Below are 27,028 nucleotides of genomic sequence, written 5' to 3' on the forward strand. Positions count from 1 at the left end.
GGCCCAGGCAGATGACGCCGGGCAAAGCCGGCAGAGCCTGCCCAGCCCCGCCGCAGCCCCAGCGGGCTGGTCGCGCTCCCTCCGCGGCCGCGCAGTCGGGTCGAGGCGGGCTCCGGTAGCAGGGCAGGATGGACGTGGCCATGGACTTGTACCTGGCTGTCCCGCTGCTCTTCACCGTCCTGGCCATCGTCCTCGCCTCCGTCTTCGTGAGGCTGCGGAGGGGCGAAGGGGAGCCGGCGGCGGAGCGGCCCCGGGAGCCGGCAGCGGCTGAGCCGGCCCGGGAGGGAGAAGAGGCGGCCAAGGAGCCGGAGGAGGAAGGCAGCCGGGTGCCGGTGGAGGAGGTCGGGGCGGGAGAGAAGGGGAAGGAGGAAGCTGGAAAGCAGCAGGAGACAGCGGCGGCGGAGGTGGGCCCCGCGGCCGAGCCCAGCCCCGCGGCTCCCGAGAGCATCCCCCAGCAGCCGCCGGCCCCCGAGAGCGTCCCCCGCCAGCCGCCGGTTCCCGAGAGCATTCCCCGCCAGCCGCCGGCCCCCGAGAGCGTCCCCCGCCAGCCGCCGGTTCCCGAGAGCATCCCCCGCCAGCCGCCGGTCCCCGAGAGCGTCCCCCGCCAGCCGCCGGTTCCCGAGAGCATCCCCCGCCAGCCTCCGGCCCCCGAGAGCGTCCCCCGCCAGCCTCCGGCCCCCGAGAGCGTCCCCCGGCAGGCACCGATCCCCGAGAGCATCCCTCGGCAGCCACCGATCCCCGAGAGCATCCCTCGGCAGCCGCCCACCGAGCCTCGGGAGCCCGGTCACAGGGACGATGCGGAGAGCAAGGTAAGGCCGGCTCCCCACGGAGGCTTTTCCCGTCCCCCGGACCTGGGGGTGTGTCCCCGTCCCCCAAGCCGCAGTGTCCTTTCTCGGGTGCCTCTGTTCCCTGGGGTTTCCTTCTAAAAAGGGGGGGTTGTCCCAGCAGAAGCCGGCGTTTGCACTCCGCTGGGGACAAGCCCCTTGTCCCGAGAGTGGCAGTGTGTATGTGGGGGGCGTTGCAGGCTTCCTTTCACCACCACCCCCCACCAAGGTACACTGTTAAAAATGATCAAGACAGAGAAGATTCAAGGAAAGAGATGTGCACGTTGGTCAGAGCCTCTCCTGCTGCATATCCAGTTCCTGGGGGTCTTCTCCTCCCATGAGCTAATCTAGGTGCTGGGGGGACACATTTATTCTTCCTGTTTGCACCCTCTTTCTGTGAGCAGGCAGCAAACTGTGCCCTTGCTGGCTGTCCTGGCCTGCCCCAGGGGAAGAGGCTGCTCTCCCTTCTACCCCCAGCAGAACACTGACCCCAATCTCTGACCCTTGGCTGAACTGGGGGGGCTAAGGGGGGCAGTGGTGCCTATAAGCACCCAGTAAATCCTCCTCCAGCACCAGATCTTGTTTAAAAATAAAAGGGTGACCCAGCACCTGTGGAAGGAGCCTGCTCCATTCTTGTCCAGCTTGCCTGGGACTCAGTGACAACCTGAGGTGCCTCAGCTCCGTGTGTGGGTGCCTTTCCCTTGGGGTGACCTCCTGTCCCAGAGCAGGGGAGTCTCAGGACCTGGGGAGCTCTGCATGGTCTGTGTGTGGGCAGTGTGTCAGGTGGGGAGCACAGCCCCAGGGCCTGCTGGCTATTCTTAGCAGCATTTGTAAACCTCAAGGACTGCATCCATGCTTGTGGGCAGCCTGCAGACAGCCCCTGCCTTGGGGAGCATCTCCGCTGACTCACTGGATGGCCCTGGGCAGGTCTCAGGGGGTTGTGCACTCCCCTCTGTACTGTGATGCTCTGCAAGGCCTAGGGTGAGCCCTGAGCTGCTCTTGGGACTGGGACAGGGATCTGCCTCCCTGTGCTCCTCCTCACTTCCCCGGCTTGTTTCCAAGCCCCAAAGCTCTCCCTCTTTCCTTCCCAGTGCTCCTTGGCTGTGGGTATGACTCTTGAGCAGCCCCCTCCTTTGTCCCAGCATCCTGGAAGGCACATCTGTCTCTCTGTCCCCGTGATTTATTTGGTGCCTTTGAGTACCAGGATCTCTGTCAAGCTGGAGAGTCCCCGGGCCTCTGTTAGCCAGCTGGGTCCCAGCAAGGCCATCTCAGCAGCTAAGCTGGCCACCCAGCTGGAGCTACTCTGGAGCCTGGGGAGCACCCAGGGATCTCTGGTGAAAGCAGCTCTGGGGAGCTCTCTGATGAAGTGCAGCACCCCATTGGGACAGCTGACTGTTTCCAGTGTGCCAGAGCTCTGCTGTCTTGCTAGCTTGAGTCTTGGTAATGTTTCTCCTCCCTGCTGGCTGCTCTTCAGTCATGATTTTGAACAGGCATTACTGCAATGTTTGTCACCTTCAGAGATGGGCTCAGCAACTTTATCCCCACTCAGGCACAGGATTTCACTTTCCTGGAGGCACAGGGAGTGTTGTGTGCCCTAGGAGCCTGGCTGGGCTCTGCTGGACTGGGGTCTCTGCTGGACTGGGGTTTCTGCTGCACTGCCCTCAGCCCCTTACAGCAGAGCAGAAGCAACACCAGAGCTGTGAAGGGTGCTGGCCAGTTTTTCCTCCTGTATGGACAAGGCAGGATGAGTTGCCCTGGCCCTGAGCAGCATCTCTTTGGGAAGGACAGGAACCAAGTGGTGGCTGTGATCTGGGGGGTGGTAAGCAGTGGGAAGGGGGAGGGATGCTTCTTACTGCTGAGTAAGTGCCGGGGAGCGCCGGCCCGCGCGTGATCCCAGCGCTGCCAGGGCTGCTGGGCACAGGCTGGCAGTGCCGCGGGGCTGGGTGGCACGGCGGAGGCAGTACGTGCGGCTCCGGCAGCACCGCACACGTGAGCGCTGGGAGCGGCTCCCAGCCTGCTGCTCCAGGGGCTGAGCCGGCTGCTCCCGGGGCTGACCCTGCAGGCAGAGCCGGGGAGGCCATCCGCAGCTCTGCAGGGGCTCGCCTGGATTCCCTGCTTTTGCTCCCTGCAAATATCCTCCAAGTTGCTGCCTCCTCCTCCTCCTCCGGCACTGCTGAGGCCGAAGCCCGGCAGATGTGGCAGGCAGGGAGGGGGCTGGCCTTGGGCAGTGCTCTGCAGGCAGCCGCTGATGGAAGCGTGCCCGACCAGCCCCAGCTTGGCTCGGCCGAGGGCTGCGGTCCCCTGATGTGACTCAGCAGCTGAGGCTCCCAGACAACATCCTCCCGCAGGCTCGGGGCGCCTTGGTGCACCAGCAAGCAAAGCACAGTCCCTGAGCTTTCTCTCCTTGTTCTCTCCCCCCTCCTCCCTGCTCAGCTCGCACTGCGCCAGGCTGGGTCAGGCTCTCCGCAGCCATTAACCACTCGACCAAAATGCTGACGGATGAACCCTCTCAGGGACGGCATCCTTGCCGTGTTTAATGGCTGGCTGGAGCGGTGTGCCCCGCTGCCTTTTTCCTTCCCTCCCTTCCCCTTGCCTCTGCGAGCCAGTGTCTGCTGGGGCAGACACCTCTTGCCAGGGCAGGGTGTGGTGTGAAACCAGATGGTAAAATCCGTGTGGATTCCCTGCCCCTCTCTGGGAGGAACAGGGCTGTTGGGTGCCCATGGCCATACAACGAAGCAGTGACAGAGCAGGGAAAGGAGCCCAGGAGCCCTTGTTTCTGTTAACTGCTGGTAGTGGTTCCCCTTGTCTCTGCTGGCTCCCGTCAAGGAAAGAAAAGTTAATTAGTGTGTCACTGCCTGCTCTCATCCCCGTCCCCGGCTCGCTCATGGGGAAGGCAGCGCTGTCAAAGCGATCTGCTGCTGAAAAGCTGTTGGGTGGGAACGGCAGCGTCGCTGGAGCTGCCGAGCCCGGGACTCGGGAGGAACAGCCAGGAAACTTCAGCTCTGTAGGGAGTGCCTGTGTCCTGGAAATGGCAGGGACGGGACAGGGCTCTCAGTGCTGCTCCAGAGCTGTTGCTGGGATGCCATTCCGGCCAGGATGCTCTGGAGATGGGAAGGGTGAGTGGGCAGCGCCAGGCTCTCAGCCCTGCACAGCAGCCTGGCTGCTTTGCCAAGGGTTAACTGCAGCTGGTGGCTTCAAACAGTGCAGGGTCAGGTGGGTGACTGTGGGAGGAGAGGACAGCTCTGGAGGGGATCTGGTAAGGGGGTGTTAGCAGTGGGATGCCCAGCTCAGCCCAGCCTTTGTGAGGATGTCACCTGGATGGCAAGGGCAGGAAAGGAATGTCACCTGCCACCTCTGTAAAGCTCCTGATGCCTTTCCCCTATGCCTCCCACCCTTGTCTGTGTTTTCCTTGGGGCTCTCCATGCCTCTGGACACACCAGGCAGCAGAAGCACAAACCAGGCAGCTCCCAGCTGGGACCCTCTTTAAATGTAGGAAGTTAGCATCTCCCTCCCGGATACCTCCAGCCTGCCTTCCCTGTGCCTGAGGGGAGAGCGTGTCTAATTAGTCTGGCTTTAATTAGAGGCTATGCAGTCTGTCTCTGGGCTGGCACAGGAGCTCCAGTGTCCTAGAGTGTGGTGGGAAGGGACAAGGAAGATGTTCTTCCCCTCATGGGCCCCTGCCAGTGGGATGCAGGGCTCCACCTGGACCTGTAAGGGCGTGGGTGTGCCCCAACCCTCGCCCAGTGCAGCCAGGGGCAGTACCAGATGCATCATATGCCACAGTGGCTGACGTGGGGCACCTCCCCAGGCAGCCTGTGCACTGTGCTGCCCCTCCTCTGCATCCCAGCCGCGGGGCTGAAGCACAGGGCCGGCGCCGGGATGTGCTGCGGGGCACGGTTGTGCTGGGGCTTTACTTTGTGTCCTCTACAGCAGGTCTGGGAGGTCAGGCTGCTGCCTGCTCCCTTCTGAGCTGGTTACAGCCCCGGGAGCCTGCCCAGAGCTGGTGCGCTGTTGGAGCAGAGCCTGTGAGCACTCTGCCTGCTGAAATGTCCCCCCGTGTGGAGGCTGCTGGGTGAGCCTCCGATGTGAGGGCAGGCAAAGCCCCGAGGTGGCCATGGGAGGCAGCAAGAGATGTCCTGGTGCCTGTGGTGTTCATTTCCCAGAGGCTGGAGCCAAAAGGGGAGAGCAGAGGATGGCTGAGCTGGCTGGGTGCAATGCCTGGGGTGCTGCACCATGTGATGGTGCCCATGTGAGGGGTGGGTGCTGCTGAGCTGGGACTCCTCAGCCTGCCATGGGGCTCCTCACCCCACCATGGGACGTGCTGGTGTTCTCCTTAGCAGACTTGCTGCTCTCTGACCCCTCACCAAGGGCTGGGTGGCCACAGGGCTTCAACAGGGCTCTGGCCACTCTGTGGCTTGTCCTTGTCTGCTGCAGTGACAAGGGGACAGATGGGAGCACATGCTCCCCAAGCTTCGGTGGGGGTCAGACCTGCACAGTGCTGCCTCCACACAAGGTATGTCCCTGCCATGTACCCCAGGGCTGGCAGGACCACTGCCCAGGATAGGAAACTGCTCTGCCTCTGTAGCAGCTGGCAGGAGGATGGAGAGCCACAGCAGTGGGGTGAAAGGGATCTGCTGGTGTAGGAGATGCTTTGCTACATTCTGCCCAATATTCCTTCCTTCTCTAGCCCCCTTCCTTCTCTAGCCCCCTTCCTTCTCTTGCCCCCTTCCTTCTCTTGCCCCCTTCCTTCTCTTGCCCCCTTCCATCTCTAGCCCCCTTCCTTCTCTTGCCCCCTTTTCCTTTTCCAAGGCTTCTTTCTTCTCCTTTCCTCTTGGCTTTTCCCTTTCTGGCTGGCTCTCTCCTGTCTGCTTTCTTTCCCTCTTGCAACCTCTTGCATCAGGCTTTGGAGCAGAAAGTGCAGCCATAAATGGCAACACACAGGGCCTGGGAGTTTAATCCAAGATAATTTTCTCCCCTTGCTTTGCAGCCTGGGATCTTCCCCTTTCCTGGAGCTGGAGTGGAGCACTCATTTGCCTCCATCCTGCCAGGGTTGTTCCTTCAGCTAAGGACAGGGAGAGGGACACACCAGCCCCCATTGTGTCCCTTCTGAGAAGGGGAAATCCATTGCTCAGAGAGGTCTGTGCTGGGGATGGAGGAAACGGGAAGGAACTGGCCAGAAATGAGCTGAAAAGCAGATGAGGAGGTGCTGGGGAGCCCAGCCTCCATCTCCCATAGGCCTGGGAGAGGGCTCCTGTGGTGGCAGAGCCACGAGGGGGGAATGTGGGAGGACAGCACCAAGTTCTTGCATCTGAACTGTCTGTCCCTGGGTGACACAGGGCTGTCCATGGTCACTGCTTCCCATGCCTGAAGTGTCCCTGGAGGGCTTGTCCTTGCTCCTGCTTTGGTCCAAATCCCCCACTGCTGGAGTCAGCTTCATGCATGCACTTCTTGTTTGTTGGCTGTGGAAGCTGAAGGACAAAAGCCTGCCTCTGATGATCCCACAAATGTTTCAGCTCTGAAGCCAAGAGCTGCCAAAAGCCAAGACTGTATGTAAGGTGACTGACTTGCTGGGGTTTAACCCTGTGGTGCTGGGTTCTGGGCTCTCCAGAGGCTGTGCAGAGCAGTGATTCAGACCTGTGATGTGCTGTGGAGCAGGCTGGCTCCATCCTGCCCACCAACAGGAGCAGGCAGGGGGCTCAGGGCACATTCCTGGTCCTGTGTGGCCTCGGGGCCAGGCAGCTGCCTCTGAACATGTCCCCATGCAGCAGTGTGATCTTTGTTTGCTGCAGCAGCTGGCCTGGGCAGCCTGTGTCAAGTCTCCTCCAGATGCTCTGGGATAATGACGTGCGTGGGCTCCCTGCAGAGCTTCTTGCTGCCTTTTTTGTCATGCAGGGAAGCTCTCCTCGTCGGCTTGCAGCCACGGAGAGATGCTGGCTTGCAGGCTGAAGGTCAGAGCACTCGAGTCCCTGCTTCTCCAGCAGCTCCTGCTGCCTTCTAGCCCTGGCCCCACACTTGCCTTGCCCCCCACTACTCGAAATAGTCTCCTTGCATTGTCCTGGGCTGTGCTTCTTCTAGAAGAGCGGTGCCTGGGATGCCATTGTGTCCTCTTTGGTTGCCAAGTCTCCCAAGTGTGGTTCTAATGCCTTCCTCCTCCTCCATTTTTGGGCTGCAGGATGCTGCCCTCTTGCAGAGCATCCCGTGGGTCTTGCCCCGTGGCTGCAAGGAGAGCTGCCACAGCAGCAACCACAGCCATGGCTGGGCGGAGGAGCCCTGACGTCTGGGGACAGGCTGCCTGGGGGACTTGGGATGCTGTCCTGTCTGCCCCAGCTGCCAGGGGCTGTGGGCACAGCCAGGCTCAGGGTGGGGGGTGTATCCCTGCTGATGGCTTCTCAAGGCAGCCCAGAGGCTGCTCCCAGCCTGGCACTGGCGCCTCCCTGCAAGGCCGAGGGACGCAATGTCCCTGCTCCCTGCCCACGCACATCCTCCTCCACGGCTGCCCTCCTGGCACAGCCAGCAAAGGTTCAGCTGAGAAGGGTTTGGGCTGGGAAGGGGCAGGGGAAGGAAAGCTTTGTACTGGGGGAGAGGCTGATGTGGGGCTGAGAGGGCAGGGAGCTCTCAGTTCTGGGACTGCAGCTGAGGGACAGGAGAATTTCAAGGGGGTTGTTACCCTGCAACGGTGAAAGCAGCTGGCAGGGAACCCTGCAAGTGCTACAGAGCTGAGCACACTGTGCTGTGCTTCTCCCCTGCCTTCCTGCCAGCCCTCATCTGCTGCATCAGCATCCTGGGGAGCTGCCTCCAGCCCTGCCAGGACACTCAGACATCTGTGCCCGGTGCTGGCCGAGCTGCTCCCCCTCACCCGTGGCTCCTCACGTCCCAGTCCCATGGGCTGGGGCTCCTGCAGGGCCTGGAAGAGGCGAGATTGAGAGTGGGGATTAGGAAGAAACTCTTTCCAGTGAGGGTGGTGAGACACTGGAACAGGTTGCCCAGGGAGGTTATGGATACCCTCTCCCTGGATGTATTCAAGGCCAGGTTGGATGGGGCTGTGAACAACCTGGGCTGGTGGAAGCTGTCCCTGCCCATGGCAGGGGGGTTGGAACTGGATGATCTTTAAGGTCCCTTCCAACCCAACCCATTCTATGACTCTATGATTTGTGCCCAAAGGTTTTTTTCCTCTTTCCAGATACCACCTTTGGGTGCCTCACCTGGGTCCAGCCATGGGCACACAGGGCAAGTGGAGGATGGATGTGACCATGCAGCACTTTCCAGCAAGGAGGTGTGTGGGACAGAGAACCAGGGGGTGGCACAAGGGACAGTGCAGCTGGTGTCCCTGCAGGGCTGGGTCATCATCTGCTGGTAGCAGTGGCTGTGGAGAGGAGGACAAAGGTTGCCTGCTGCACTCCCCAGGGCAGGACTGGGTGGGCTCTTAATGGCTTGGTCCATTTAAAGCAGAGAGAAGCAGTGGTGAGGCTGCAGCTGTGCTGTGGGGTGTGCAGAGAATCAGTGGGGCCATGCCAAGGGAGCCTGGAGGCTGTGGCGGTGTGGCAGCAGCGGCTGCAAGCAGCCCTGGTGAGGCAGATGGAGGGGAGGTCGAGACTGGGGCTGCAGCATGGGGGGAAGGGAGGTGCTGGCATCTGCCTCTAAGCCATCCAAGCAGAAATATGTTGAGCTGCAGTGAGCTGGCTGCCACGAGGAAGGGCTTCCCAGCACAGCCGTGGCGTGTGGCAGTCGCCGGCCAGCCTGGCATCCCCGGCATCTCTGCTCCCATCAGATGGGTCTTCCTCTGGGCTGCAGAAGAGATGCCTGCCTTCCTCAGAGGTTTGGCACCCAGATTTTCTACTTCTTTCCACTGGGAAATGCTCAGTTTGTAATGCCTAGGCAGAGAACAGGTTAAAATATCCCTTCCTGTGCCTGGTGTCAGGTGTCCCTGGGGGCATCCTGGCTCCCAGGGAGATGTGATGGGAAACTGCTGCCCAGGCCTTGTGGCTGAGTCACCAGGGCTGAGCATCCCCTCCCTGCTCCCTCCCTGAGGCTGCTCCTGTGGGTGCTTTCCCCACTGCCAGCCACCCCCAGAGGAGAGCTGGGTGTCCGGTGGGAAGTGCCCAAGTTTGGAAGCGGTGCCCAAAATAGCGGTGGCTGTGGAGGGCGGGGGTCTGGGTGCCAGCTCCTTCTGGGGAGCTGCAGAACAGGGTGGCAAGAAGAAGCCAAAGGGCTGTGAATAATGCACATTCCTCACTGATGACAAACTAACCTACTTCTGGGCTGCAGGCTGTGCTCCAGCAGTTTATCTCCTGTGCATTGCGGAGCCAGCGCCCTGCTCTGCACAGCCTCCTGCTCAGATCATCCTCATCCCATGGAACCACAGAATGGTCAGGGCTGGAAGGGACCTCAAGGCTCAGCCAGTTCCAACCCCCCTGCCATGGCCAGGGACACCTCACACTACAGCAGGCTGCTCACAGCCACATCCAGCCTGGCTGCAAACACCTCCAGGGATGAGGCTTCCACCACCTCCCTGGGCAACCTGTGCCAGTCTCTCACCACCCTCCTGGGGAAGAACTTCTTCCTGACATCTTACCTGAATCTACCCATTTCTAGTGTTGCTCCATTCCCCCCTGTCCTATCACTCCCTGACACCCTCAAAAGTCCCTCCCCAGCTTTCCTGGAGCCCCCTTCAGAGCCTGGAAGGCCACAATAAGGTCCCTGCCACCGACTAGGGGAAGGGAACCAGACTAATGAATCTGACTCATTAACAAGGATCCTTTTGGCCTGTTCTGTGAAGGAGGCAGGGAAGGGGTACCCAGCCCTCACCCCAGTCTCTGCCTCCCTGTCCTGTGGGCTCTGGTGTCCCAGCCAAATGTGGGCTATTTAGCACAGCACCTTCTCCTCATGGCTGCTCTGGTTTTGGCTCCTCCAGGAGGAAGACCTGGACTCAGAAAATGAGAAGCTGGAGGTGAGAGAGCCGGAGGATGAGGATGGTGAGTACCAAGCAAGCCAGCACTCTGCAAGGAGGGCACAGGCAGGTCTGAGGGGCTGAATCCCAAAGTGCTTGGGGATGGTCTCCTTCCTCCAGGACGTTCCTACCCTGGCAGCTGCCCCTCTCTTGTTCCCCAGATGCCCTTGGGCTGTTTGCCACGGGGTAGCTTTGTGATGAAGCTGCCCCAAAAGCTCCTTGCTCACATCCAGGAGGATCTCCGGGGGCTTTAGTCAGAGCCATGTTTAACTGATTAGCCAATTAGTTGATTGGAAAATGATTAATTGACTAATTGGAGTGACAACTGCCATGCTTGTAAGAAAATGAAGCAGATGGTGCCATGCAAGAGCGTGTGTCTGGAGGGGCCTCTGCTCTCCCGAGTGGGCCTGGAGAAGCTGAGATGTCCCCAGGAGCCTCTGCCTGGGGGTGGCTGGGGGCAGGAGGAGAGCTGGGGGTGTTCCCCCTTCCCTGCCCCACTTCCCTGCTTGCTCTTTGTAAGGTGCTGTGTGGCAATCCCCAGCTCAGGAGGATTACTCCTAATGCCAGAGAATCAAATTGTAATCCTGGTGCTGTGCCCAGGAGGTGGAGGGAGCGCCGCTGGGGCGGGGGCTCCCGAGAGACACTCACCCCACCCTGCTGGGCTTCCTCACACCACTGCTGGTCAGGGGGGGACCAGGTGGGACTGCAGCAGAGCTGGTTTGAGAAGGGATGGATGTATCCTGCCCAGTGGGTGCTCAATAATGCTGCTCTGCCAGGGTCTGTCTCCTTCAGCCCTGCTTGAGAGCTGCTCCAGCGCTGTTATGCACACCCTGAGGTGGCTGTGTCTTGGCATCTGAAAGAGAAAGCTTCTGGCCATGAGTCACGGCTAGCCCAGCACCCTCCCTAAGCATCTCCTGCAGACAGCCACCAACTCCCCTTCTGAATCACTTGCACCATTTCTGAAATGCTTTATCACAGGACTGGACACAGTGATGACTCATCCTGAGGAGGAGGCAAATGGTGTGCCCTGGGAATAGCAGCAGTGCCCTGGCTCTGCTGGGGAACAGCCTCACTCCTCCCTTCATGGCCCTGCTGAGCACAGAATCATAGAACCAACCAGGTTGGAAAAGACCTCAGAGATCATCAAGTCCAACCTATTACCTAATCCCTCCTGACAACTAAACCATGGCTCCAAGTGCCACAGCCAAGCCTTTATTGAACACCTCCAGGGATGGGGACTCCACCACCTCCCTGGGCAGCACATTCCTGTGGCCAATTATTCTTTCTGGCAAGAACTTTCTCCTCACCTCCAGCCTAAACCTCCCCTGGCACAGCTTGAGACTGTGTCCTCTTGTTCTGGTGCTGGTTGCCTGGGAGAAGAGACCAACCCCCACCTGGCTGCAACCTCCCTTCGGGTAGTTGTAGAGAGCAAGGAGGTCTCCCCTGAGCCTCCTCTTCTCCAGGCTAAGCAACCCCAGCTCCCTCAGCCTCTCCTCACAGGGCTGTGCTCCAGACCCCTCCCCAGCCTCATTGCCCTTCTCTGGACACATTCAAGTCTCTCAATGTCCTTCTTAAATTGAGGAGCCCAGAACTTGCTCAGGTCCTGGCTCAGCTCAAGCCGCTGAGCTGCTGCCCGGTGAGCCCACAAGGAGAGAGGGATCACAGAGGCTCTGTCAGCAGCCTGGGAAGCTGCTGGAGTGGCCAAAACCACCAAAGCAACTTTCTCCCATTTTCAGACACAGTGGCTGGCAGGGAGCTGGCAGGGAGCGTGCTGGAGTGAGCACACTGAGGGGAGAGGCTGGGCTCTTGGGGCTGCTCTTGCGCTGCCGGCCCCGAGTCACAGCGCTGCCAACGTGAGGGCAGAGCCATCAGACACAAATGTTTTCCTTAATGGGAACCCAGGGAGGCTCGAAGTAGGTCACCTGGTGTTTCTGTGGTGGTTCTGCTGGCCATGTGAAATCCCAGCCTCCCCTTTTCTGTGCCTTCCTTGGAGCTGGTTTTCAGCCTGCAGAAGAAAGTTGCTGAGCTCTGAGAGCAGCCAGAGGGTTCCAAAGCCACAGCCTGGCTCCTCTTGCAGCCACAGCACGTGGGCAGGGAGATGGGTAGGTTCCTGTCCTCCCCCTCCCCTTATTCTTTTCTGGTGGGGTGACAATTAAACTGCCCTTCTGGGGGCAGGCAAACCCCCCCAGTCTCCACTGACTTGGCAGAAAAAAGCCCCGTGGGGGAAATGATCTCCATTGTCCTTGCAGCAGGCAAGGCAGACAAGAGGTGAGCAAACAGCTCCTGCTCTGCAGCAGGGTAAGAAACAGGATGTTACACCCTCTGCTTTTATTCTTTCCCTGAATATCTCCCAGAGCAGCAGGCAGCTGAGTTCTCTTTCCATGCACTACTCTGGCCACCCAAGGGGCTGATAAGCCGCAGCATTCCTGCTCGTTTCCAGCTGGCCAGGCTCCTTTGGCTGCCCCTTCCGAGGGTTTTTCCCACCAAGGGCAGTGGGACACGGCCAGGCTGACCCTCCAGGGCTGTGGGACTGGAGTGCTGGTGTTTGGACACTCGTGAAGGTGCTAGCAAAGGGCTTGCCTCATCGTTCCCCCGGGAGCTCCCACGGCAGTTGGGGATTAGAAGGCGGCTCCGGATCGGGAGCTAAGCAGCAATCCAACAGGAATCCACCAGGGTGTCTCAGGCGAGCTCCCCGAGTTTAGGGACATGGAGAAGGACACAGAACTCTTGGAGTGAGTCCAGAGGAGGGCCACAAAGATGGCCCAAGGGCTGGAGCACCTCTGCTATGAGGATAGGCTGAGGGAGCTGGGGGTGTTCGGCCCAGAGGGACCTTAGAGCTGCCTTCCAAAACCTGGAGGGATCCTACAGGAGGGCTGGAGAGGGACTTCCCATGAGGGTGTCTAGAGGCAGGGCAAGGGGGAATGGTTTGAAGCTGAGGGACAACAGGGTTAGCCTGAATCTTAGGAAGAAGTTCTTCAGTACAAGGGTGGTGACACTCTGGAATAGGCTGCCCAGGGAGTTTGTGGATGCCTCCTCCCTGAAGATGCTCAAGGCCAGGCTGGATGAGGCCTTGAGCAGCCAAGTCTAGTTGAGAGGTGTCCCTGCTCATGGTGGGGAGGCTGGAGTAGATGAGCTCTGAGGTTCCTTCCAACCTGAGCCATTCTGGGATTCTGTGGCATAGAGAGGCAGGAGGGACAGTGGGTATGAGCAGGGGGCACAGTGGGTATGAGCAGGGGGCACAGTGGGTACGAGCAGGGGGCACAGTGGGTATGAGCAGGGGGCACAGTGGGTATGAGCAGGGGGCACAGTGGGTACGAGCAGGGGGCACAGTGGGTATGAGCAGGGGGCACAGTGGGTATGAGCAGAGGGCACAGTGGGTATGAGCAGGAGGGACAGTGGGTATGAGCAGGGGGGACGGTGGGTATGTGCAGAGGGCACAGTGGGTATGAGCAGGAGGGACAGTGGGTATGAGCAGAGGGCACAGTGGGTATGAGCAGGAGGGACAGTGGGTATGAGCAGGGGGGACGGTGGGTATGAGCAGGAGGGACAGTGGGTATGAGCAGGGGGCACAGTGGGTATGAGCAGGGGGCACAGTGGGTATGAGCAGGAGGGACAGTGGGTATGAGCAGGGGGCACAGTGGGTATGAGCAGGGGGGACAGTGGGTATGTGCAGAGGGCACAGTGGGTATGAGCAGGGGGCACAGTGAGTATGTGCAGAGGGCACAGTGGGTACGTGCAGAGGGCACAGTGGGTACGTGCAGGGGGCACAGTGGGTATGAGCAGGGGGCACAGTGGGTACGTGCAGAGGGCACAGTGGGTATGAGCAGGGGGCACACTGGGTATGAGCAGGGGGCACAGTGGGTACATGCAGGGAGGAGGGTTCTGTTGAGCCCCCAGCCCGCTGCCATGGCTGCAGGCAGGCTCCACGTGCTGGCAGCAGTGACCTTGCAGTGGGTGGCACACTCAGTTCTGAGCAGACCTTGTTTTGCAGCTCTCACATTTCCCCACCCACAGCATGAGGCCCTGAGCAGCCTTTTGCACGGAGGTCCCCAAGGTCTGGCAGAGCTCTGGCGGCAGCTGAGGTGTGTAGGAGCTTGGGGTTGGGCAGATCACTAATCAAGCAACTGACCTTGGGCACAAGGAGAAAATCCTTGGGGGCTGTATTGAGTGGGAAAGAGAGGGAAGGAAGCTGCTGCTGCTGAACCCTCTGGGTGTGGGGAGGGGAGGAGAGGGGCTGGGGGGGGTCATTTTGGCAGGTAGAGGAGGAGAGGCTTCACAGGATCACAGAATTGCCTGGACTGGAAGTGACTTAAGATCACAGAGCGCAACCAGCAGCCTGACACTGACAAGTCCTTGACTAAACCACATCCCTCAGCACCACAACTACACAGCTCTTGAATGCCTCCAGGGATGGGGACTCCACCACTTTCCTGGGCAGCTTATTCCAATGCCTGAGAACCCTTTCAGTGAAGAATAACATCCAGCCTGAGCTTCCCCTGCTGCAACTGGAGGCCCTTTCCTCTTGTCCTATCACTTGCTACCTGGGAGAAGAGACTGACCCCCGCCTTCCCACCACCTCCTTGCAGGGAGTTGTAGAGAGTGAGAAGGTCTCCCCTCAGCCTCCTTGTCTCCAGACTAAATGAATCACCTCTAATGAAGATGGTGCCTGTAACAGCAGTGGGGAGGATTGGAAGGGGCTTCCTAGGTGGCTGGGGAAAGAGGTTGGGTCCGTGGTAAATGCACAAGGTGAGGCTTTTACTCCTGCCACACAATCTGGGGGAGTTTCACCACTTTGGGGGGCTTGCTGCTGCTGGGAGGCATCATCTTGGGTGCAATTGGTCAGGGCCCTGCAGATAACACATCATCCTCTTGTGGAGCCCCCGGAGGTATGCCCAGGGCTCTGAGGCTCGGGGGGAGCAGCAGATGTTTCTGGGTGGATGTGGAAACGGCGATGCCGGGCGGCTCGACGTGAAGCAGCTGAGTCCTGCAGTCCTTGGGAGATGGAAGCTGCCAGATAAGCAGCCCACAGATAACCACTGAAGGCAGCCTCTCTTCCTGGGCTGACCTCCCCTGCTGTTGTCTTCTCCCCTCTGCAGGGAGATAAAGCAGGGGAGAGGTTTCTAAAAGCAAACAGTGCTCGGACAAAATCCGATTGGAGAGGGATCAGCCTTGGCTCAGGGTCCATGAGCTTTGGTGCTCTAATTAGCACAGGGCTGAGGCTGGGGAGCTGGGTACGAGAGCACCCCAAGGCCTGGAGAAGCAGACCTCAGCTTCCTCTTCAGATCCATTGGTTGGTGAGAGAGGGACTTGGCCCCAGCTGTGTTGGTGCTCCTGGGGCTCCCTCGGCTCAGCATCACTTGGATTGGCAATGTGGTACCTCCTTTTTGCACACCCTTTGTCCAGGGCTGCAGGAAAGCTGCTGGGCTGCATGGCCTGGGACAGCTTTGCTCATGGCACCATCTGTGAGCCCCAGGCAAGGAAAAGGGCCCCTGGATGAGCGAGAGGGAGGGAGAAGGAATGCAAGTCCGGGGAGGAGAAGCAGAAAATGCTGTGAGCTAATCAGGAGAGGATTAGCATCTCTTGATAAGCCAAGATGGGCCTGCAGGGCTCTGAATCCAGGAAGAGCAAGAGGTGCCATGCTGCAGGATTCACCTCCATCTGCTTCCAGCAGGGCTGCTCGCTCACAGCGAGCCCTGCTCCTTCCGGACACAGCTGCAGCCTGGACTCCTGCTGTCCTCTGGCCACCAACTCCTTGGCTCTCCACTGCACCCCACACAGCCTCCCTGACCCTGCCCAGGCCTTCTGGAGAGGGGAGCTGGATGAGGAGAGGTGTTCTGGGGTGGCCACAGAGTTTGGGGTGGGTGTGCAGGAGCAGGGGCCAACAAGCAGCTCGAGGGACCGAGCCCACTGCTGCTGATGGCTGCTCTGCAAAGGTCTCTGGCTGATGTGATCTCTTGCTCTCCTTTCTCTCTCCCTCCCCCTTCTCCAGCTTCAGATGAGATGTTCTCTTTTAAATACAGTCCTGGAAAGCTGAGGGGGAACCAGTATAAGTCAATGATGACCAAAGAAGAGCTGGAGGAAGAGCAAAGGTAAGCTGAGTTTCCTTTCTCTTCTTGGTGGCCAGCAAGCTGGGTGTGTTCAGACCTCTCTTGCCTCTCCCCATACTGCTTTGGCAGCCTAGGGCTCAGCATCTTACAGTGCACACCTCTTCCACCCAGGAAGCTGAGGACAAATAAAGGCACATTGACTTAGGAGATGGAGACACTGTCTCCCTGTATACCTCTGGAGCTGTCCCAGCTCCCTTCTCTGAAGCCTTAGACCAAAATTTCCAGCTGATGCAAGCTGGTGTGGTTCCCCTGATCCCATGAGAACCACACTGACCTGGCTCAATCACCCCTTTACCTGTGGATGGCCTCCAGACTGAGGACATGGACATAGCCCAGAAATTCTGGAGCAGGCTGAGTGAATGTGGAGCTTTAGAGTTCACTGTGGTGGGGCTGAGCCTGGAAAGGTCTGGCCCCAGGGCTGGCTCCTCAGCTCTAAGTGGAGGGGCCTGCTGGAGATGAAGAAGTGTCCATCTCACACCTCCTCCTAAAGTTTCCTCCTGAGCCTGAGCCCTGCATGAAGAAAGGAAGAGCCTGTCCTGTTCTAGCTCACATTTCCCAGCCTATCCATGGGGAACCAACCCAACCCTGGCACCCCCAGCTGTGCAGCCCTGCCCAAGCCAGTCTGTGCTGTCAGTGGGAAGTTCCTGCCCACGTGTAGAAGGAGTCCTTCAGCCCACACTAAAGCAGAGGCATTAAACCCCCAGCCAAGGGCTTTGCCTTCCAAGCAGGCTGCTCCCCAGCAGATGTGTGCAGCTCACACCCCTTCCCTCTTGGGATTTCCCAGTGGTGGCTCAACAAGCCTGGGAGATGATGTTCTCTCCATTGCTGTCCCAAGGGCTGTGAGACCAAACTCCCTGCCCAGTGGTGTGCACACCTGGGAGCTTGCCAGCCCTTGCCCATGATGCCATGGTCTAAGCACCACCACAACTTCCATGGTGTAGAGGCCTTATGTGGGCCAAGTGGCAAGCTGAGCACAGCAGGGAAGGCAAAGGCTGGAGGGATCACACCTTGCCCCTGAGCCAAGCATGCTCCTGCTGGCAAGCCTTGCCCTGAGGCCCCTGGGCAACATCTCTGTGTTGCCAGGGGCTGGGCAGGGCTGTTCTCCATGGCATCAGCAGGGCATTGCAGGGCAGTGACAGTCCAGAGAGCTGACCCTGACACACTGTGGTCCTGGGAAAGACCCAGGTGGTGCAGAGGGCTCAGTGCAGGCTGCCTTCACTGGCAGAGCCTGCAGGCATTCTTGCCACCCCAAACCCAAGGAGACCTGTCTTCCCCTTCTCCCCTGGCTTCTTGGCTCCCAGCTGTCTTCAGAGCTTGGGCTTCGCCAGCCTTGCAGCACTGCCAGGAGCAGAGATCTACAAGGGCTGTATGCTCTGCAGTAGAAATGAGCTGTGGTTTCCTCTGGCACAGGGTGGATTCTGCATTAATGGCAGCAGGAAAAACGTTTGCTTGCTTTCTTTTGTGATGTCTTTATTGTGCCTGAAAGCCCCCAGCCCCTCAACTGCTGGGCAGGTGCCACTGTGTGTTTCACCTGGGGAGGGGGGTGGTGGTGGAATGAGCTGGGTGAATGTGAGAGGAAACCCATGGGGCTCAGTGGAAGTTGCTTTTCAGGATCCTGCTAAGCACCAACACCAGAAAATCTACCTGCAAGAGGCAAACTCAAACTCCCTGCACCAGCAGCTCCATCCGAAGCACCTGAGCAACTGCTGCTTGGGTTCCCAGGGCCAGCAGCCCTGCAGGGCTTGGGCTGGCTCCTCTGTGGCACCACACGCTCCTGCTGTCACCTGGGGACACTGAGGGGAGGCAGGGGTGTTGTGCTGAGGAGTGTAGCACAGGCTGTGGGGGGCGATGGAGCTTTGCTGGGCACCAGGGACCTCTCAGGCATCGCTGCCCAGGGCTGGAGCGCTGCCAGGGTAGGGCAGTGCTCCTGGAACTGATGGGCAACAGGTCCCATGGAGGCTCTGGGCAGTCTTTCACGCTGAGGGCCGCTGGCAGCTGTGTTTCTCCTCCTGCTCCTTTGTTTTCTTCTCTCCCATATTTGTGTTGTTCATTTCTCTTAAGGCAGCTTTGTGATTTTTTCATTTTTTTTGTTCCTGTGTGTCTTGCTTTGTTGCTGGCTTAATTTTTTTCCTCCCCAAACCTTCACTGCAGCATCAGCAGCTTCTCATTTCAGGCCTGGCAGGTGGTGCAAGGGGGCAGGGCTGCTGCCAGGTAAGCTCCCAGGCGAGCTGAGCGCAGCAGCTCAGCCCACTCCTGCATCCTTCTCCCTCATCAGTCCCAATCCCTCCTCCCAACTCCATGCACCCCCCCCTCCCCAACCATGCTGCTGATCTGCTGTGACCCAGGTTTGCCACCTTTATGTTGCAGGATTGAGCTGACCTCTGATCTCACATCTCTGTAGCAAGTACCTTAGGTCCTCGGCCACAAACATTCTTGCAAACCCTTTTGGTAAGGACGCTCTTTGCTAGCGGTAGTGCTACCCCTGGTAACATCTGCTCATGTGGTTTGGGGGGCTGGGGGAAGCTGGGCTTCATTTTCTGGGGTGGGGAGGCTTTGTTTCTGAGCTGTAGATGACTGCCTGCCCCACCTCCCCCCCCCCACCTCCCTTCCCTCTCCCTCTTCATGACAGATGAACGAGTCCATTCCCCTCTGCCTCCATCTCGCTTGCCACGAGTGCTCTGAGGGGAGCAGGCACTCCTGGTTCAGATGCTCAGCTCTTCCATCTTGGGTGCCTGAAGGGGGGCATCCCATGCCCACTTATGTTGATGGAGTTGGAGAAGCAGGGCTGCTGAGTGAGGGGGTTGTTAGTCCTAAACTGAGCCAGGCTTAGCCTTTGCTTTTGGGCTGTCACTCCTCCAGTTTCCCAACGGAGCAGCAGGTCCCCAGGTGAAGCAGCTTGGAGACCTTCTTGTGGCCTCCCAGGATCTGAAGGGGGCTACAAGAAAGTTGGTCCTTTTAAGGTGCCAGGGAGGGATAGGACTGGGAGCAAAACTAGAAATGGGGAGATTCAGATTGGATGTTAGGAAGAAGTTGTTCCCGTTGAGGGTGGTGAGACTGGCACAGGTTGCCCAGGGAGGTGCTAGAAGCCTCCTGCCTGGAGGTGTTTGCAGCCAGGCTGGATGTGGCTCTGGGCAGCCTGCTGTAGTGTGAGGTGTCCCAGCCCATGGCAGGGGGGTTGGAGCTGGCTGAGCCTTGAGGTCCCTTCCAGCCCTGACCATTCTATGATTCCATGTAAGCAACATCCCAGAAGTGCAAAAGGGTCCCCAGGGCTCCCTTGGGGCAGCTTGTGTTGATCAGTGATCTGAGTGTCAGGGCAGGGACTCTGATTTTTGGAGGTGCCATTCATTGAAAGAATCCCCTGCCTCTCCCAGGGCTTCAGGCAGGAGAGGACAGGCATGCAGCAGACTGAGTTATTTAACCACCACCCCACTTCTGCTCTAACCTGCATCACTCCAGAAGCTGTGCTTGTCTTGCCAAGTATTCATTTGAATCTTGTGGCTTCAAACTGGAGCTAAATCTGGACTGAAAGGGGAAAGAATGTGACCTTTACTGAGTGATGCAACTTCCTGCTTCTGGTTATATCAGTCTTAAAAAAACAGAGGGACTGCTCAGGGAGGGAGGAGAACAGCCAACCTAGCTGGCAAATGCATCTGCTCAGGTGGTGGCTGTGCTGGATCACACCTGGTGGGTCACCAGTACTGCTGGAACAGAAGCACATAGCATTTGCTCCCCTGGGGGAGAAGAAAAGCCTGGGCAGGAAGGGGAAGGGTGCAAGGGAAGGATGCAGCCCTTGCCCAAGCCAGCACAATGTCTCTCCCAAATCCTTCTCTTCTGCACCTGAGGCTTTTGGCCACCTCTTGCCAGCTGCAGCTGCCACAGAGCAAAGTCCTAGGGATGTGACTCAGCAGTGCATCTCATCCCAGTTCAGACAGGGCTGAGCTGTGCAGGCATGAGACACAGCCCACAGGGGCTGGCTGCTAGGTGTTGCTGACCTGGCTGGGTGCCTTGTGCAGATGAGGGAGGAAGAGGAAGGGCTCCCCAGTGTGCCTTCAGGGCCTATCCTACATGGATGGATCAAAGTGGTCTCTGCCAGGTGCTCTTCAAGCCTCCCTTGATGGTTAAAGAGGGCAGTGAGGTTTTTTAGTGAGTTAGGCAGGAGGATGACCAGGACTCTGTTGAGCACTGACAGCTGCAGCTGGGCTCCACTCACAGGAGAAGAGAAAACCATCATGGAGAGGACTCCCTCGAGTCTCTCTTTCCATGAGGCAGAGCAGGTCCCAGCCAAGTCTTGGCTGGCTTCAGTGATGCCAAGGGGTTGAGCTCCCTGTGCTCTGCACTTGCCACTCCTCACTAGGTGTGTTGGCTGGAGAAAGGAGAGCAGACCCCATCTGACAGTCCCTGGAAAGGTCTCTCCTCTCTGTCCTTTCTCTTGTTTCTGGCATTTAGGAAGAGGTGAGGGTGGAGAGTCAGAAGCTGCCCCATGGGGCCTCAGCTAGAACATCCAAGTGAATGGCACCCAACTGTTCAGACATGCTCTGCAGCTTGCAGGTGCACTCATGCTGATCCCCCAGAGCACAGCTCAGTCTCTGTAAGGCTAAGGAGAAGCTTGGGATTGACTGCCCAGATTCCCTGGCTAATGGGCTCAGTTCCAACAGCCATTTGTCCCATTCTAGGAGCAAATTCTCCTGCCTCTCAATCCTCTCATCCCCTGGGCCAGCCACGGGTGGGCTGAGGAGACACTGCTTGAATCCAGACTAGATTTAAGCCCCAGGCTGAACTGCAAGCTGGACTATTTTGCCAGGAGAACTGGATGGCTGTAAATCTCATGCTCAGTTCTTTTCTTGGTGGCAATTTAGCAATGGAAACTGGGTTCAGAGTGCCTCTTGGTGACGAGGCACTGAATAAAGCTGGGCTTGGATCCTGGAGATTCAGCAAGGCAGGGTGCCCTGGACAGACTGGCTCTAAGGAGTGGCAGTGAGGAGAGACCTTTCCCTGCTCTGACTGACATTCTGGAACAAAGTGGGGATGCAGCTGTGGCTTGAGGGAGGACCCTGCTGAAGTCTGGGTTTGAATGAGACAATGCTCGTGCTGACAGCTGTGGAGCATGCAGGGCAGGAAGCAGCTGCAGGGCTTTCATCATTGTGCTCATAGACTTGGACCTGGTTTGAACATCTCCACTGCTGCTCCTCAGAAAAAAGAAGTGGGTGGACTGGACTGGAGGAAGCTGCATTTCAGGAGAGCTCTCCATCAGCATCTGTCCCTGCCCACCCCCTGCATTGCCATCACACAGCCCTGGCTCGCTTGCTTGCTCCCTCCTCTGTGTAGCATGGGGGCTGGGCCTCTTTCTCCTCCCTTTCCCTCACCCCCAACCCAGCAGCTTTGCTGTCCTGTCCTGTCCTGTCCTGCCCTGTCCTGTCCAGCATGGTGCTTCTTTTTGACTGTGGGGAAGTGGTAAGTTTGGGCTTTCTTTGGGGGTTTATTGTTTGTTTGCTTCTCATCTTCTGCAGCACAATAGTCACCCTGGGCTGAGGGAGGAGTGAGCAGCAAGGGGCTGCAAAGCCTAGGGCCATGGGGACTCTTCAGGTCAGCCTGGCCACTGCTTCACTGCAGCCACCAGCCATGGGGATGGCACTGACTGCTGTCAGCCACAAAGCATGAGGCAGGACTCTTTCCCACCTGCCTCTTGTGGGGCAGGGGCACCGTGTGTCTGGGGGGCCCTACTGAGCTCCCTCGGCTCTGCTGCTCCCTCCCTAGGTGCCAGACCCTGCTTGTATGAGGAGGGAGGCTCCTGTGGCACAGTGCTGTGCCCTGCCTCCACCACAGCCCCAGGGAAAAACTCCTCTGACCTAGGAGAGGTCTATGAACTTGAGCTCTGGCCCTATTAATAGTGCATCTGATTGAGTCCCCATCTGAGTCCCCATGATGCCTCCCTGAGCAGAGGGAGTCCAGGAGGGCTCCTTTCCCACCTCCTCCTCTCCTATCCCACAGAGGAAGCTTTGGCAGACTCCACAGTAGCCTTTGCAGGGTGTGAGTCTCTGCCCCTACCCTGGCATGAGATTTCAGACCAGGCAGCAGCACTGCTTGAGCTCCTGGGTCTTTTATTTTGGCTCAGGTCCTGAATTGTCCTAGCTTGTGGCTGCTTCTCCATGTCTCCCTCACCCAACACTCACCACTTGTCTTCATCTGCTTCTGCTTAATGCCCTGCAGCATGGGCAGCTCGCTGCTCTCTATCTGCAAACCCTCTGGGTGCCTGGCTCTGCCTCTCCTGCAGCTCCTCTGTGGCTGGGGGACACAAGGGCTGCAGGGAGCTGGAGCATCACACTAGGCTGGGTACAAGCTGGTAGCCAGGGAGCTGGAGCACTCAAGCTGAGTGCCGGAGGGGAAAGCAGGCTGGAACATCCATGGCTTCCCCCACTGCTGCAGCGTGGGGCTGGGGAGGGCAAGAGTGTTACAAGGGCATGAACATAGCCCTGAAGGAGGTCATGGTGGCCTCTCAGCTGAGCTAGCTGGGAGCTGGAACCACCTTCCTGGCTGTGGCTGGGATATATGAGAGGCTGGAAACCACGGTGGGCAATGCCCGCTCTGGGGTGACACAGTCCCCAGCCTCAGTGGCTTCTCACCAGGCCCCATCCTAAAGGCAATGGGACTTGTGCTCCCTGGCCATGCAGGTTCCAGCAGCCTTGACTGCTCTCCTGGTGTTCCTGAGGAGCAGGAGGTACTCCCTGAGGCTGAGTACACCTTTCAACTTCTCTGTCCCACCAGAAGAGCTTCAGATTTGTGTTGCTAGAAGCTGCCTTTGGTACCTCTCACCCTTCTGCTCTGCTCTTTAAGCACTGGCTCTCTGCCCCTGTTCTGCATTTAAGTCTTCTCTGTGGTTTATCTGTTGGTGGAAGCAACTGGCCCATGCCTTTGGGACTGCCAGGAAAGCTTAGATTCAGCATTCCTCATATTCTTCCTGCCTTACCCCAGTCTTGGACAAGACTGGCTCGTGGTCACTCCCAGAAATGAGCTGGTAGCTGTCTGCATGGTAAAGCAGTGGGAAGCAGTGGTGATAGAACCATCCCCAGCAGGGAGGTGGGAGGCAACTGCCTGGGGAGAGCATGACCACCCACTGCCAGGGCTGCCCAGCATCCAGGGCCTTCCTTCATTGCTCTTGATCCTCAAGGGTCAATCCTGGCCTGTCTGCATTGGGTAAGAAGAGTCTGGAGCCAGACTGCTACCTGCTCTCCTTGCCAGGATTTCAGACCAGAGGTGCCAAGCTGAACTCCTTCTGCCTCTGCCAAGGGAAGGAGCTGGGAATGCTCCATGCTTCTGAAAATCAGCTGAGTGCAACTGGTCCTGAAAAGGGCTCAAGCAATTACCAGGAGAAAGATGCTCTGGAACCTCCTTAGAGTGGGTCAGGGCTCCTTTGGAAAGCTGTAAGTGTATGGATGGGCTACAGGATTTCCAGGCCTGCTGCAGATCTTACCCAAGAGATAAATGCATGTGGAATGCCACCAGCCCACTCCACTGGGCAGTGCTGGGATGCTGCTCTTGCTCCCAAAGGCAAGAAGTTTTGTGCCAACTCCAAGGCTGAGTTGGAGTGAGGTGAAGGCTTCTGAGGCTGCCAGAAGGACCTCCCTCCCCCTTTCCATGCTTCAAGGCAAAGCATGATCTTTTGAGATCTTCAGCACTGAGCCTCCCTCGTAATCCAGGATCTGCTCTTGTCTGAGCTCCTTCTCCTCCAGCTGTTCTTTGCCCAGAGCCATGCCCAGCTCACAGATCATACTGTTCACCCACCTGGCCCTCAGCTTGGCCCAGAGCAGAGAGACTTGGACAGTCTATACCTGAAGAAAGGATCCAAACTCTCAGCAAAAGACCCTAGCCTGGATTGGTTGATGTGCTGCTGGGTGAAGCCACAGTGATCAGGTCGACTTTGTCATCCAGGGTGAATGGGAAGGAGGGAAGAACCAAGGATAAGCAGTGGCTCAATGCTCTCAGCCTCCATCCCAAGCTAATTAAGTCTTTCAGCAGCAATGCCAGAGCTTCTCAGCCTGGAGGGTTTTATGGCCTTGATATCCCCAGTGATAGACTGCTTCATGCTCTTTAGTCTAATCCCCTTCACAGCTTGCTCCAGGAGCAGAAAGGGGTTTTTCTGTTGTGCAGATGGGGAATTTATGGCTCTGACGAACATCCTCCATTAAGTTCATGCTTGGTTTAAGATCTTCTCACCCCAGCTGTCAGCCTGGCCCTGTCCTGGAGGTGAGTATCCCTGTGAAGGGCCTCAGGCTGGAACTGAGCCTCGTCCACCCTCCCTCACATCTTTCCTTGCTCCTACTGCGTCATGCTGGAGGGGACCTCTCCTTCTGGGCCTCTGTGGCAGCAAGCCTGTGCCCTCAGGCACGAAATGTGATTCTGCTTGTGTGACTTGACAGGGTGATGGGGCCCACAGTGCCATGATCCACCCTGTACAGTTCCCTGTCTTCGTCCTAAGGGGCAGGCCACGGAGCTTCCACAGCGCTGCCTGTGTAACCCCCCTCCCATGGGAAGCTTCTCCTGCATCTCCCATCCAGGATCCTGGTGGTTGGCAGCACTTGTGAGGCTGCTGGAGGTGGGCAAGGGAGGCAGCAATGAGGCTGTAACTTGCCTTCATGCTGTGGTTGGCAGGAGCAGGGGGACTTTCAAACAGGGTTCAGGTGTTAGGGACAGTGACCCGACTGAGGTCAGGAGGAATCGGGCTGGGGTGCGCCTGGCCGTGTTTGTGAGTGCCCAAGCATTGTGTGTTGTAGCTTCCTTCTGCCTCATGCAGGCCTCTGTGTCCGTGGGCAGCTGCCCAACCTGCTGTCACCTGGCTCCTATGTGGATGGTTGGGCCATGAGAGGTGCTGGGGCAGCGAGGCCACAGTGTCTCAAAGGTCCAAGCTGAGAACAAGGGGCCACATCTCTTAGCCCTGGCGCCGCTCACAACATGCTGCAAGACCTCAGGGAGTGCTTAGATATCCATAAAACATAGCTAATCATCTCACCCTCCTTTCCTAGGACACTGGGAGAGCTTCCCATCAAAAGGAAGCCTTGTGATCTGCAGAGAGTCTGGGGGGTTTTGCCTCTTCACTGTAGGAGGACTGAGAAAGGCTGACCTGTTCAGGCACACTGCCCTGTGAAACCAGTACTCTTTCCCAGCTCTTCAGTGTGCAGCTGGGAAGAGGAATCTGGGCTGGAGAAGGGTGCCAACAGCCCAGGGAGGCTCTGCACAGGGCAGCTGAGGCTTCCAATTAGTTGGGCTTCTCCAGCTCTCACCAGTAGGTCAGGAGGGTTGTAGCAGATTGGTGCAGGATGAGAGGCTTTACACTTCTGATGGGGTACTATCCTGCTGCAGTTGATGAAGCAAAGTGTCTCCTCCTTAGAGGCCTGAGGTTTGCCAACAGACTTGCTCTGCCCCGAGGTGGGAAGCTGTCTTGTCTTCCCCCCACCACACACACTGAGTTTTCCCCCTTCTGGTTTATGTGAGTAATAACGAGCCATCTTGAGGGGTGAAAGGACTGAAATGATTTCTCTTCTCTCCCTGTTTCTCTTTGCAGAACTGAAGACTATATGAAGTTGTCCCTAGCCTCCTCCTAAAGGCATCCCTTGGCATCCTTAAAGGCTTGAGAGAAATACCAAAACCAACCAAACACACCCATAAGAGAAATCCATAAACCCTCAAAACTTGGGATCCCCTCTTGGTCTGAAGTTGAGTTCTTCAAAACCTCCCGTGGTGTCAAGTTTGAGGAGAACCTGTTGTGTGGTTCCATGGGCTGGGGCTGGGCCCAAGCAGGGACTTGAGTTGTGTTTGGGGGGGGCTGGGATGAACCTTCCTCCCTCTCCCCTAAACAGAACCCAAACTGGACACTAACAGTGCACAGCCAGTCTGTTAGTTGCGTTCATTACCATGCATTAGGTTTGCCATGAAACCTGGCTTGTTCCTTCCTTGGGGTGGGCCAACAACAGATCTTCTCCCAGACCAGCCTGGACCTTATACCAGACTAGCAAGTTAGTTCTCCCTGGGGCCAAACTCCTCTTCACTGTTGGGGGTGGGAGCTGCCTGTGATCTCAAATGTTGTACAATGCTGCTTTATTCTGAGGGGTGGAGGGACAAAGTGGGGTCCAAGTGAGGGATGGCAGATGGACTGACTCAGATACTGCTTCTGTAGTTATTTTAGCAGAGAGCTGATTCTGCAGGTAGAGAGAAGGCTTGGGAAGTGATGAAGATTGATAAGTTAACTGTTTTGCTTCTGGTGCTGGAGGCTTAGGAGACCACACTTTGGCTGCTGTTAATATCTGGATTCTCACTATTCCCTACTCCTGTTCCCAAGAGGAGAGACCCAAGGAGACAGCTAGAGCATTAGGGGTTCCTTCTGGCTCAGGATGAGAAAGGTGGGGCCCTGGAGGAGACCACCTCCCCATTCCTCTGCCTGCTTGCTGTTCCAGTGCCCTCTTCTCTTGCTACCCTGTGGCTTGTCCACCGGAGCCAGAGCTCAGCGTTGCTTCCTCATCTCTCACATCCAGATGAATTCGGCTGGGTGTGTATCCCTGCTTCAGACACAGCAGGTGTCACATCAAACCCAGCCAGTCTCTGAGAGTGAGAAGAGGGTCCAAGTCCTCTGGCAACGCTGTAGAAACACCAGGCTGGGTGAGGATGTGTCCTTCAAAGTTCCTCTGTCACTGCCGGACAGCTGCCTCTCAGCTAACGCTGCAAACATATCAGAAACCCCCAACAGGCTGCTTTTGGTTTCCCCTTTCTAATGGCTATGCAGACAATACTTGAAACCTTGCACACAGGTGTCCCTTCCAGCGCCTGGGGTTGGCAAACTCTTCATCAAAGGGCTCACTTAAAGAACAGCAGGAGGCTTCAGCTTTAGAAGAGGCTGGGGGCTGCCCCTTCCCGGCCGACAGCCGCGAGAGCGCAGCGGTACCTCGAGCGGATTCGGGCACCTCCGAACCCTCTGCTTCAACATCCCCCCACCCCGGTACAGCCACTGTCTGCCCTTGGTGCTGGCTGGCTGACTGTGTCCCAAGCACCCAACTATGCAAAGAATGCCTTATACATGTTGTGTTTAAGTTACCTGGCAATGTGTGCATCGAGCAAAGCCTGTAGTTGAGTCCAGATTTTTCTGCTTAGCGGCAGCGAGTCAA

General features: G+C 57.8%; 1 protein-coding gene across 4 annotated transcripts in view; it reads left to right on the forward strand.

Moving 5' to 3' along the window:
• Positions 1–27,028, forward strand: part of MXRA7 (matrix remodeling associated 7) — a 31,698-nt gene continuing 4,670 nt past the window's right edge. Inside the window, exons 1-6 of one of the 4 annotated variants that reach the window (XM_054170358.1) lie at positions 5–809; positions 8,005–8,098; positions 9,734–9,796; positions 15,761–15,860; positions 18,246–18,326; positions 25,435–26,787. In XM_054170358.1, coding sequence (XP_054026333.1) covers positions 129–809; positions 8,005–8,098; positions 9,734–9,796; positions 15,761–15,860; positions 18,246–18,279 — 972 coding nt within the window. In that variant the 5' untranslated portion in view covers positions 5–128 and the 3' untranslated portion in view covers positions 18,280–18,326; positions 25,435–26,787. Of the gene's footprint in view, positions 810–8,004; positions 8,099–9,733; positions 9,797–15,760; positions 15,861–18,245; positions 18,327–25,434; positions 26,788–27,028 lie in introns of those variants that run through there. The other 3 variants (XM_054170357.1, XM_054170356.1, XM_009898033.2) reach the window with 3 other exon arrangements.

Source organism: Dryobates pubescens, chromosome 20 (genome assembly GCF_014839835.1).
Source record: "Dryobates pubescens isolate bDryPub1 chromosome 20, bDryPub1.pri, whole genome shotgun sequence".
In the NCBI taxonomy this organism is placed as follows: Eukaryota; Metazoa; Chordata; class Aves; order Piciformes; family Picidae; genus Dryobates; species Dryobates pubescens.